Here is a 12,766-nt window from a genome sequence, read left to right on the forward strand (position 1 = left end):
TGAATGCGTGCTGACAGTGTGCTCAGTGTTGTATTGTGAATGTGTGCTCAGTGTTGTATTGTGAATGTGTGCTGACAGTGTGCTCAGTGTTGTATTGTGAATGCGTGCTCAGTGTTGTATTGTGAATGTGTGCTGACAGTGTGCTCAGTGTTGTATTGTGAATGCGTGCTCAGTGTTGTATTGTGAATGTGTGCTGACAGTGTGCTCAGTGTTGTATTGTGAATGCGTGCTCAGTGTTGTATTGTGAATGTGTGCTGACAGTGTGCTCAGTGTTGTATTGTGAATGCGTGCTCAGTGTTGTATTGTGAATGTGTGCTCAGTGTTGTATTGTGAATGTGTGCTGACAGTGTGCTCAGTGTTGTATTGTGAATGTGTGCTCAGTGTTGTATTGTGAATGCGTGCTCAGTGTTGTATTGTGAATGCGTGCTGACAGTGTGCTCAGTGTTGTATTGTGAATGTGTGCTCAGTGTTGTATTGTGAATGTGTGCTCAGTGTTGTATTGTGAATGTGTGCTCAGTGTTGTATTGTGAATGCGTGCTGACAGTGTGCTCAGTGTTGTATTGTGAATGCGTGCTCAGTGTTGTATTGTGAATGTGTGCTCAGTGTTGTATTGTGAATGCGTGCTGACAGTGTGCTCAGTGTTGTATTGTGAATGTGTGCTCAGTGTTGTATTGTGAATGTGTGCTCAGTGTTGTATTGTGAATGCGTGCTCAGTGTTGTATTGTGAATGCGTGCTGACAGTGTGCTCAGTGTTGTATTGTGAATGCGTGCTGACAGTGTGCTCAGCGCCCCCTTGTGTTCTGTGCCTGCAGTGCCTTCAACAACATCCTGAGTAACCTGGGCTACGTCATGCTGGGGCTGCTGTTCCTCCTCATCGTGCTACAGAAAGACATTCTCCACAAGAGGGCGCTGGAGCGCAAAGAGCTGGCTGCACTGGTAGGAGAGAATACACAGATACACACAGATACAGGAACACTCAGCCTGCAGAATGACATTCTCCTCAAGAGTGCGCTGTTGAGCTGTATAAACTGTACCACAACACCACTAGCAGACAGTCCTATATTACTCAGAAAACTCCCGTCTGCGTCACTATAGCAAGACTGCAGAGACGAGCGAAAGCACACGGTTGGACACGCACGAGTCCCCCTTGTAGTAGCTTCTTCACCTTCTCCCTGCCTCCCTGTTGTTTTGCTCTCAGGAGTGTGGGATCCCGAAGCACTTTGGTCTGTTCTACGCCATGGGCACGGCTCTGATGATGGAGGGGCTGCTCAGTGCCTGCTACCACGTGTGCCCAAACTACACCAACTTCCAGTTCGGTGAGCACGCCTGCCTGCCTCCCTGTCTGTCTGTCTGCCTCCCTGCCTGTCCCCCTGTCTGTCTGCTTCCCTGTCTGTCTGTCTGCCTCCCTGCCTGCCTCTCTGTCTGTCTGCTTCCCTGTCTGTCTGTCTCCCTGCCTGCCTCTCTGTCTGTCTGTCTGCCCTCCTGTCTGTCTGCCTCCCTGTCTGTCTGTCTGTCTCCCTGCCTGCCTCTCTGTCTGTCTGCCTCCCTGTCTGTCTGTCTGTCTCCCTGCCTGCCTCTCTGTCTGTCTGCCTCCCTGTCTGTCTGTCTGTCTCCCTGCCTGCATCTCTGTCTGTCTGCCTGTCTGTCTGTCTGTCTGTCTCCCTGCCTGCCTCTCTGTCTGTCTGCCTCCCTGTCTGTCTGTCTGTCTCCCTGCCTGCATCTCTGTCTGTCTGCCTCCCTGTCTGTCTGTCTGTCTCCCTGCCTGCCTCTCTGTCTGTCTGCCTCCCTGTCTGTCTGTCTGCCTCCCTGCCTGCCTCTCTGTCTGTCTGCTTCCCTGTCTGTCTGTCTGCCTCCCTGCCTGCCCCCCTGTCTGTCTGCCTCCCTGTCTGTCTGTCTGCCTCCCTGTCTGTCTGTCTGCCTCCCTGTCTGTCTGTCTGTCTCCCTGTCTGTCTGTCTGCCTCCCTGCCTGCCTCTCTGTCTGTCTGCCTCCCTGTCTGTCTGTCTGTCTCCCTGCCTGCCCCCCTGTCTGTCTGCTTCCCTGTCTGTCTGTCTGTCTCCCTGTCTGCCCCCCTGTCTGTCTGCCTCCCTGTCTCCCTGTCTGACACTGTGTGTCCCGGCTTTCAACTTGCCCGTCCAGCTATCGTAACAACACCAACTTCCAGCTGTTCAACTTCAAAAATAAATTCAAATAAATAAAAAATAAACCCTAGTGATGTGTAGACAATAGCAGTGTATACATGTGGACAGAAACATAGTCCCTGCAGCTGACCCTCTCCTCTCCTCTCCTCTCCTCTCTTCTCTCTCTCTCTCCTCTCTCTCTCTCTCTCTCTCTCTCTCTCTCATCTCCTCTCTCTCTCTCTCTCACCTCTCCTCTCTCCTCTCCAGACACCTCGTTCATGTATATGATCGCTGGGCTCTGCATGCTGAAGCTCTATGAGAAGAGACACCCCGATATCAATGCCAGTGCCTACAGTGCCTACGCCTGCCTGGCCATGGTCATCTTCTTCTCTGTGCTGGGAGTGGTGAGTGAGTGGACAAGCGCAGGCACGGGATGGAACGCACCACGCTGCCATCCTCCTGCAGGGATAGTGGGATTCCTAGGGTTATTATTACTACACTCATTTGTGCTGTTGTGTGTGCTCATCCCGTTGTGGTCCCCCCGCAGGTCTTTGGGAAAGGGAACTCTGTGTTCTGGATCGTGTTCTCTGTCATTCACATCTTGGCCACCCTGCTGCTCAGCACTCAGCTTTACTACATGGGCCGCTGGAAACTGGGTGAGCCGTCCGTCTGTCTGTCTGTCTGTTCATGTTGCAGTGTGACAGTTTTGTGTGAGGTTCATGTTGCAGTGTGACAGTGTTGTGTGAGGTTCATGTTGTAGTGTGACAGTGTTTGAGGTTCATGTTGCAGTGTGACAGTGTTGTTTGAGGTTCATGTTGCAGTGTGACAGTGTTGTTTGAGGTTCATGTTGCAGTGTGACAGGGTTGTGACAGGGTTGTGTTGTGTGAGGTTCATGTTGCAGTGTGACAGTGTTGTGTGAGGTTCATGTTGCAGTGTGACAGGGTTGTGTGATGTTCATGTTGCAGTGTGACAGTGTTGTTTGAGGTTCATGTTGCAGTGTGACAGGGTTGTGACAGGGTTGTGTTGTGTGAGGTTCATGTTGCAGTGTGACAGGGTTGTGTGATGTTCATGTTGCAGTGTGACAGTGTTGTTTGAGGTTCATGTTGCAGTGTGACAGTGTTGTTTGAGGTTCATGTTGCAGTGTGACAGGGTTGTGACAGGGTTGTGTTGTGTGAGGTTCATGTTGCAGTGTGACAGTGTTGTGTGAGGTTCATGTTGCAGTGTGACAGGGTTGTGTGATGTTCATGTTGCAGTGTGACAGTGTTGTTTGAGGTTCATGTTGCAGTGTGACAGTGTTGTTTGAGGTTCATGTTGCAGTGTGACAGTTGTTTGAGGTTCATGTTGCAGTGTGACAGGGTTGTGTTGCAGTGTGACAGTGTTGTGTTGCAATGTGACAGTGTTGTGTAAGGGCTGTGTTGCAGTGTGACAGGGTTGTGTTGCAGTGTGACAGGGTTGTGTTGCAGTGTGACAGGGTTGTGTTGCAATGTGACAGGGTTGTGACAGGGTTGTGTTGCAGTGTGACAGGGCTGTGTTGCAGTGTGACAGGGTTGTGTTGCAGTGTGACAGGGTTGTGTTACAGTGTGACAGGGTTGTGTTGCAATGTGACAGTGTTGTGTAAGGGCTGTGTTGCAGTGTGACAGGGTTGTGTTGCAGTGTGACAGGGTTGTGTTGCTGTGTGACAGTGTTGTGTTGCAGTGTGACAGGGCTGTGTTGCAGTGTGACAGGGCTGTGTTGCAGTGTGACAGGGTTGTGTTGCAGTGTGACAGGGTTGTGTTGCAATGTGACAGGGTTGTGACAGGGTTGTGTTGCAGTGTGACAGGGCTGTGTTGCAGTGTGACAGGGTTGTGTTGCAGTGTGACAGGGTTGTGTTGCAATGTGACAGTGTTGTGTAAGGGCTGTGTTGCAGTGTGACAGGGCTGTGTTGCAGTGTGACAGGGTTGTGTTGCAGTGTGACAGGGTTGTGTTGCAATGTGACAGTGTTGTGTAAGGGTTGTGTTGCAGTGTGACAGGGTTGTGTTGCAGTGTGACAGGGTTGTGTTGCTGTGTGACAGTGTTGTGTTGCAGTGTGACAGGGCTGTGTTGCAGTGTGACAGGGTTGTGTTGCAGTGTGACAGGGTTGTGTTGCAATGTGACAGTGTTGTGTAAGGGCTGTGTTGCAGTGTGACAGGGCTGTGTTGCAGTGTGACAGGGTTGTGTTGCAGTGTGACAGGGTTGTGTTGCAATGTGACAGTGTTGTGTAAGGGCTGTGTTGCAGTGTGACAGGGTTGTGTTGCTGTGTTGCAGACTCTGGTATCCTGCGCAGGATCCTGTACGTTGTGTACACAGACTGTATCCGGCAGTGCAGTGGACCCATGTACATTGTGAGTACTGTCTCTCTGTCTCTGCACAGTCACATGCAGTTCCAGTGATAGTGGTCTTTACTGGCATTGCCACAGGGTGAGAGAGGTCTCTGACTGCACTTCTCTGTTTCAGGACCGCATGGTGCTGCTGGTGATGGGGAACATCGTCAACTGGTCCCTGTGAGTGTCCAGCTGCTCTTGGCTTGTATATACATGTACAATTTCAATTACAATACAATTACACTGTGCACTGAGACACACACGGACACTCCTGCACCTGTGGTTTTCAGCAGATCAGTGAAAGGGTGCATCAGTAACAGTGGTTGTTATAGGGGCTGGTGTAGTGTGGTTCAGTTCCTTGTGTGGTGGGTAATGTGTTCTGCCTAGGGTGAGGGGCTCTGTTGCTGATTGCTCTCTGTCCTGTCTGGGGTGAGGGGCTCTGTTGCTGATTGCTCTCTGTCCTGTCTGGGGTGAGGGACTCTCTTGCTGATTGCTCTGTGTCCTGTCTGGGGTGAGGGGCTCTGTTGCTGATTGCTCTGTGCTCTGTCTGGGGTGAGGGACTCTGTTGCTGATTGCTCTGTGTTCTGTCTGGGGTGAGGGGCTCTGTTGCTGATTGCTCTCTGTCTTGTCTGGGGTGAGGGGCTCTGTTGCTGATTGCTCTCTGTCCTGTCTGGGGTGAGGGGCTTTCTTGCTGATTGCTCTCTGTCCTGTCTGGGGTGAGGGGCTCTGTTGCTGATTGCTCTGTGCTCTGTCTGGGGTGAGGGGCTCTGTTGCTGATTGCTCTCTGTCCTGTCTGGGGTGAGGGGCTCTGTTGCTGATTGCTCTCTGTCCTGTCTGGGGTGAGGGGCTCTCTTGCTGATTGCTCTCTGTCCTGTCTGGGGTGAGGGGCTCTGTTGCTGATTGCTCTGTGCTCTGTCTGGGGTGAGGGGCTCTGTTGCTGATTGCTCTGTGTCCTGTCTGGGGTGAGGGACTCTGTTGCTGATTGCTCTGTGCTCTGTCTGGGGTGAGGGGCTCTGTTCCTGATTGCTCTGTGTTCTGTCTGGGGTGAGGGGCTCTCTTGCTGATTGCTCTCTGTCCTGTCTGGGGTGAGGGGCTCTGTTGCTGATTGCTCTCTGTCCTGTCTGGGGTGAGGGGCTCTGTTGCTGATTGCTCTCTGTCCTGTCTGGGGTGAGGGGCTCTCTTGCTGATTGCTCTCTGTCCTGTCTGGGGTGAGGGGCTCTGTTGCTGATTGCTCTGTGCTCTGTCTGGGGTGAGGGGCTCTGTTGCTGATTGCTCTGTGTCCTGTCTGGGGTGAGGGACTCTGTTGCTGATTGCTCTGTGCTCTGTCTGGGGTGAGGGGCTCTGTTCCTGATTGCTCTGTGTTCTGTCTGGGGTGAGGGGCTCTGTTACTGATTGCTCTCTGTTCTGTCTGGGGTGAGGGGCTCTGTTACTGATTGCTCTCTGTCCTGTCTGGGGTGAGGGGCTCTGTTACTGATTGCTCTCTGTCCTGTCTGGGGTGAGGGACTCTCTTGCTGATTGCTCTGTGCTCTGTCTGGGGTGAGGGGCTCTGTTGCTGATTGCTCTGTGTTCTGTCTGGGGTGAGGGGCTCTGTTGCTGATTGCTCTCTATCCTGTCTGGGGTGAGGGGCTCTCTTGCTGATTGCTCTCTGTCCTGTCTGGGGTGAGGGGCTCTGTTGCTGATTGCTCTCTGTCCTGTCTGGGGTGAGGGGCTCTGTTGCTGATTGCTCTGTGTCCTGTCTGGGGTGAGGGGCTCTGTTGCTGATTGCTCTCTGTCCTGTCTGGGGTGAGGGGCTCTGTTACTGATTGCTCTCTGTCCTGTCTGGGGTGAGGGGCTCTGTTGCTGATTGCTCTGTGCTCTGTCTGGGGTGAGGGACTCTCTTGCTGATTGCTCTGTGTCCTGTCTGGGGTGAGGGGCTCTGTTGCTGATTGCTCTCTGTCCTGTCTGGGGTGAGGGGCTCTGTTGCTGATTGCTCTGTGTTCTGTCTGGGGTGAGGGGCTCTGTTGCTGATTGCTCTCTGTCCTGTCTGGGGTGAGGGGCTCTCTTGCTGATTGCTCTCTGTCCTGTCTGGGGTGAGGGGCTCTGTTGCTGATTGCTCTCTGTCCTGTCTGGGGTGAGGGGCTCTGTTGCTGATTGCTCTCTGTCCTGTCTGGGGTGAGGGGCTCTGTTGCTGATTGCTCTGTGTCTTGTCTGGGGTGAGGGGCTCTGTTACTGATTGCTCTGTGCTCTGTCTGGGGTGAGGGACTCTCTTGCTGATTGCTCTCTGTCCTGTCTGGGGTGAGGGACTCTGTTGCTGATTGCTCTCTGTCCTGTCTGGGGTGAGGGACTCTCTTGCTGATTGCTCTGTGTTCTGTGTTGCAGGGCAGCGTTCGGCCTGATCGTTCGACCCAACGACTTTGCCTCCTACCTGCTGGCCATCGGGATCTGTAACCTGCTGCTGTACTTCGCCTTCTACATCATCATGAAGGTGAGCCCCGGGACACACGCCATGCTGCATGCAGGAGTCCCTGTCGCCTTGTTTCTGGATCCAGCTCATTCCCTCCCTCTGTACCCTCGCTGTGTACATGTGTTTGTGGTGTAACCCTGGTTGTCTCTCCTCAGCTGCGCAGTGGTGAGCGGATTCATCTCATTCCCTCCCTCTGTACCCTCGCTGTGTACATGTGTTTGTGGTGTAACCCTGGTTGTCTCTCCTCAGCTGTGCAGTGGCGAGCGGATTCATCTCATTCCCTCCCTCTGTACCCTCGCTGTGTACATGTGTTTGTGGTGTAACCCTGGTTGTCTCTCCTCAGCTGCGCAGTGGCGAGCGGATCCAGCTCCTTCCCTCCCTCTGTACCCTCGCTGTGTACATGTGTTTGTGGTGTAACCCTGGTTGTCTCTCCTCAGCTGTGCAGTGGTGAGCGGATTCATCTCATTCCCTCCCTCTGTACCCTCGCTGTGTACATGTGTTTGTGGTGTAACCCTGGTTGTCTCTCCTCAGCTGTGCAGTGGTGAGCGGATTCATCTCATTCCCTCCCTCTGTACCCTCGCTGTGTACATGTGTTTGTGGTGTAACCCTGGTTGTCTCTCCTCAGCTGTGCAGTGGCGAGCGGATTCATCTCATTCCCTCCCTCTGTATCCTCGCTGTGTACATGTGTTTGTGGTGTAACCCTGGTTGTCTCTCCTCAGCTGCGCAGTGGCGAGCGGATCCAGCTCCTTCCCTCCCTCTGTACCCTCGCTGTGTACATGTGTTTGTGGTGTAACCCTGGTTGTCTCTCCTCAGCTGTGCAGTGGCGAGCGGATTCATCTCATTCCCTCCCTCTGTATCCTCGCTGTGTACATGTGTTTGTGGTGTAACCCTGGTTGTCTCTCCTCAGCTGCGCAGTGGCGAGCGGATCCAGCTCCTTCCCTCCCTCTGTATCCTCGCTGTGTACATGTGTTTGTGGTGTAACCCTGGTTGTCTCTCCTCAGCTGCGCAGTGGCGAGCGGATCCAGCTCCTTCCCTCCCTCTGTACCCTCGCTGTGTACATGTGTTTGTGGTGTAACCCTGGTTGTCTCTCCTCAGCTGTGCAGTGGCGAGCGGATCCAGCTCCTTCCCTCCCTCTGTATCCTCGCTGTGTACATGTGTTTGTGGTGTAACCCTGGTTGTCTCTCCTCAGCTGCGCAGTGGCGAGCGGATCCAGCTCCTTCCCTCCCTCTGTACCCTCGCTGTGTACATGTGTTTGTGGTGTAACCCTGGTTGTCTCTCCTTAGCTGCGCAGTGGCGAGCGGATTCATCTCATTCCCTCCCTCTGTACCCTCGCTGTGTACATGTGTTTGTGGTGTAACCCTGGTTGTCTCTCCTCAGCTGCGCAGTGGCGAGCGGATCCAGCTCCTTCCCTCCCTCTGTACCCTCGCTGTGTACATGTGTTTGTGGTGTAACCCTGGTTGTCTCTCCTCAGCTGCGCAGTGGCGAGCGGATCCAGCTCCTTCCCTCCCTCTGTACCCTCGCTGTGTACATGTGTTTGTGGTGTAACCCTGGTTGTCTCTCCTCAGCTGCGCAGTGGCGAGCGGATCCAGCTCCTTCCCTCCCTCTGTACCCTCGCTGTGTACATGTGTTTGTGGTGTAACCCTGGTTGTCTCTCCTTAGCTGCGCAGTGGCGAGCGGATTCATCTCATTCCCTCCCTCTGTACCCTCGCTGTGTACATGTGTTTGTGGTGTAACCCTGGTTGTCTCTCCTCAGCTGTGCAGTGGCGAGCGGATTCATCTCATTCCCTCCCTCTGTACCCTCGCTGTGTACATGTGTTTGTGTTGTAACCCTGGTTGTCTCTCCTCAGCTGCGCAGTGGCGAGCGGATTCATCTCATTCCCTCCCTCTGTACCCTCGCTGTGTACATGTGTTTGTGGTGTAACCCTGGTTGTCTCTCCTCAGCTGTGCAGTGGCGAGCGGATCCAGCTCCTTCCCTCCCTCTGTACCCTCGCTGTGTACATGTGTTTGTGGTGTAACCCTGGTTGTCTCTCCTCAGCTGCGCAGTGGCGAGCGGATCCAGCTCCTTCCCTCCCTCTGTATCCTCGCTGTGTACATGTGTTTGTGGTGCAACCCTGGTTGTCTCTCCTCAGCTGCGCAGTGGCGAGCGGATCCAGCTCATTCCCTCCCTCTGTACCCTCGCTGTGTACATGTGTTTGTGGTGTAACCCTGGTTGTCTCTCCTCAGCTGCGCAGTGGCGAGCGGATCCAGCTCCTTCCCTCCCTCTGTACCCTCGCTGTGTACATGTGTTTGTGGTGTAACCCTGGTTGTCTCTCCTCAGCTGCGCAGTGGCGAGCGGATCCAGCTCCTTCCCTCCCTCTGTACCCTCGCTGTGTACATGTGTTTGTGGTGTAACCCTGGTTGTCTCTCCTCAGCTGCGCAGTGGCGAGCGGATCCAGCTCCTTCCCTCCCTCTGTATCCTCGCTGTGTACATGTGTTTGTGGTGTAACCCTGGTTGTCTCTCCTCAGCTGCGCAGTGGCGAGCGGATCCAGCTCCTTCCCTCCCTCTGTACCCTCGCTGTGTACATGTGTTTGTGGTGTAACCCTGGTTGTCTCTCCTTAGCTGCGCAGTGGCGAGCGGATTCATCTCATTCCCTCCCTCTGTACCCTCGCTGTGTACATGTGTTTGTGGTGTAACCCTGGTTGTCTCTCCTCAGCTGCGCAGTGGCGAGCGGATCCAGCTCCTTCCCTCCCTCTGTACCCTCGCTGTGTACATGTGTTTGTGGTGTAACCCTGGTTGTCTCTCCTCAGCTGCGCAGTGGCGAGCGGATCCAGCTCCTTCCCTCCCTCTGTACCCTCGCTGTGTACATGTGTTTGTGGTGTAACCCTGGTTGTCTCTCCTCAGCTGCGCAGTGGCGAGCGGATTCATCTCATTCCCTCCCTCTGTACCCTCGCTGTGTACATGTGTTTGTGGTGTAACCCTGGTTGTCTCTCCTCAGCTGCGCAGTGGCGAGCGGATCCAGCTCCTTCCCTCCCTCTGTACCCTCGCTGTGTACATGTGTTTGTGGTGTAACCCTGGTTGTCTCTCCTCAGCTGCGCAGTGGCGAGCGGATCCAGCTCCTTCCCTCCCTCTGTACCCTCGCTGTGTACATGTGTTTGTGGTGTAACCCTGGTTGTCTCTCCTCAGCTGCGCAGTGGCGAGCGGATTCATCTCATTCCCTCCCTCTGTACCCTCGCTGTGTACATGTGTTTGTGGTGTAACCCTGGTTGTCTCTCCTTAGCTGCGCAGTGGCGAGCGGATCCAGCTCCTTCCCTCCCTCTGTACCCTTGCTGTGTACATGTGTTTGTGGTGTAACCCTGGTTGTCTCTCCTCAGCTGCGCAGTGGCGAGCGGATCCAGCTCCTTCCCTCCCTCTGTACCCTCGCTGTGTACATGTGTTTGTGGTGTAACCCTGGTTGTCTCTCCTCAGCTGCGCAGTGGCGAGCGGATCCAGCTCCTTCCCTCCCTCTGTATCCTCGCTGTGTACATGTGTTTGTGGTGTAACCCTGGTTGTCTCTCCTCAGCTGCGCAGTGGCGAGCGGATCCAGCTCCTTCCCTCCCTCTGTACCCTCGCTGTGTACATGTGTTTGTGGTGTAACCCTGGTTGTCTCTCCTTAGCTGCGCAGTGGCGAGCGGATTCATCTCATTCCCTCCCTCTGTACCCTCGCTGTGTACATGTGTTTGTGGTGTAACCCTGGTTGTCTCTCCTCAGCTGCGCAGTGGCGAGCGGATCCAGCTCCTTCCCTCCCTCTGTACCCTCGCTGTGTACATGTGTTTGTGGTGTAACCCTGGTTGTCTCTCCTCAGCTGCGCAGTGGCGAGCGGATCCAGCTCCTTCCCTCCCTCTGTACCCTCGCTGTGTACATGTGTTTGTGGTGTAACCCTGGTTGTCTCTCCTCAGCTGCGCAGTGGCGAGCGGATTCATCTCATTCCCTCCCTCTGTACCCTCGCTGTGTACATGTGTTTGTGGTGTAACCCTGGTTGTCTCTCCTCAGCTGCGCAGTGGCGAGCGGATCCAGCTCCTTCCCTCCCTCTGTACCCTCGCTGTGTACATGTGTTTGTGGTGTAACCCTGGTTGTCTCTCCTCAGCTGCGCAGTGGCGAGCGGATCCAGCTCCTTCCCTCCCTCTGTACCCTCGCTGTGTACATGTGTTTGTGGTGTAACCCTGGTTGTCTCTCCTCAGCTGCGCAGTGGCGAGCGGATCCATCTCATTCCCTCCCTCTGTACCCTCGCTGTGTACATGTGTTTGTGGTGTAACCCTGGTTGTCTCTCCTTAGCTGCGCAGTGGCGAGCGGATCCAGCTCCTTCCCTCCCTCTGTACCCTCGCTGTGTACATGTGTTTGTGGTGTAACCCTGGTTGTCTCTCCTCAGCTGCGCAGTGGCGAGCGGATCCAGCTCCTTCCCTCCCTCTGTACCCTCGCTGTGTACATGTGTTTGTGGTGTAACCCTGGTTGTCTCTCCTCAGCTGCGCAGTGGCGAGCGGATCCAGCTCCTTCCCTCCCTCTGTACCCTCGCTGTGTACATGTGTTTGTGGTGTAACCCTGGTTGTCTCTCCTCAGCTGCGCAGTGGCGAGCGGATCCAGCTCCTTCCCTCCCTCTGTACCCTCGCTGTGTACATGTGTTTGTGGTGTAACCCTGGTTGTCTCTCCTCAGCTGCGCAGTGGCGAGCGGATCCAGCTCCTTCCCTCCCTCTGTACCCTCGCTGTGTACATGTGTTTGTGGTGTAACCCTGGTTGTCTCTCCTCAGCTGCGCAGTGGCGAGCGGATCCAGCTCCTTCCCTCCCTCTGTACCCTCGCTGTGTACATGTGTTTGTGGTGTAACCCTGGTTGTCTCTCCTCAGCTGCGCAGTGGCGAGCGGATCCAGCTCCTTCCCTCCCTCTGTACCCTCGCTGTGTACATGTGTTTGTGGTGTAACCCTGGTTGTCTCTCCTCAGCTGCGCAGTGGCGAGCGGATCCAGCTCCTTCCCTCCCTCTGTACCCTCGCTGTGTACATGTGTTTGTGGTGTAACCCTGGTTGTCTCTCCTCAGCTGCGCAGTGGCGAGCGGATCCAGCTCCTTCCCTCCCTCTGTACCCTCGCTGTGTACATGTGTTTGTGGTGTAACCCTGGTTGTCTCTCCTTAGCTGCGCAGTGGCGAGCGGATCCAGCTCCTTCCCTCCCTCTGTACCCTCGCTGTGTACATGTGTTTGTGGTGTAACCCTGGTTGTCTCTCCTCAGCTGCGCAGTGGCGAGCGGATCCAGCTCCTTCCCTCCCTCTGTACCCTCGCTGTGTACATGTGTTTGTGGTGTAACCCTGGTTGTCTCTCCTCAGCTGCGCAGTGGCGAGCGGATCCAGCTCCTTCCCTCCCTCTGTACCCTCGCTGTGTACATGTGTTTGTGGTGTAACCCTGGTTGTCTCTCCTCAGCTGCGCAGTGGCGAGCGGATCCAGCTCCTTCCCTCCCTCTGTACCCTCGCTGTGTACATGTGTTTGTGGTGTAACCCTGGTTGTCTCTCCTCAGCTGCGCAGTGGCGAGCGGATCCAGCTCCTTCCCTCCCTCTGTACCCTCGCTGTGTACATGTGTTTGTGGTGTAACCCTGGTTGTCTCTCCTCAGCTGCGCAGTGGCGAGCGGATCCAGCTCCTTCCCTCCCTCTGTACCCTCGCTGTGTACATGTGTTTGTGGTGTAACCCTGGTTGTCTCTCCTCAGCTGCGCAGTGGCGAGCGGATCCAGCTCCTTCCCTCCCTCTGTACCCTCGCTGTGTACATGTGTTTGTGGTGTAACCCTGGTTGTCTCTCCTCAGCTGCGCAGTGGCGAGCGGATCCAGCTCCTTCCCTCCCTCTGTACCCTCGCTGTGTACATGTGTTTGTGGTG

The 12,766-nt window shown here is 54.9% G+C and overlaps 1 protein-coding gene across 1 annotated transcript; it reads left to right on the forward strand.

Moving 5' to 3' along the window:
- Positions 1-812: 812 nt before the first annotated feature.
- LOC131728527 (SID1 transmembrane family member 2-like) lies at positions 813-12,738 on the forward strand (the record flags this gene model as incomplete). The annotated part of the gene is made up of 8 exons (XM_059019534.1): positions 813-936; positions 1,199-1,316; positions 2,386-2,522; positions 2,666-2,774; positions 4,402-4,478; positions 4,591-4,637; positions 6,816-6,921; positions 7,244-12,738. Coding segments are annotated over 8 exons (826 nt in total), but the record flags the coding sequence as incomplete, so codon positions are not given.
- Positions 12,739-12,766: the final 28 nt, after the last annotated feature.

Source organism: Acipenser ruthenus, unplaced genomic scaffold (assembly GCF_902713425.1).
Source record: "Acipenser ruthenus unplaced genomic scaffold, fAciRut3.2 maternal haplotype, whole genome shotgun sequence".
Lineage (NCBI taxonomy): Eukaryota > Metazoa > Chordata > Actinopteri > Acipenseriformes > Acipenseridae > Acipenser > Acipenser ruthenus.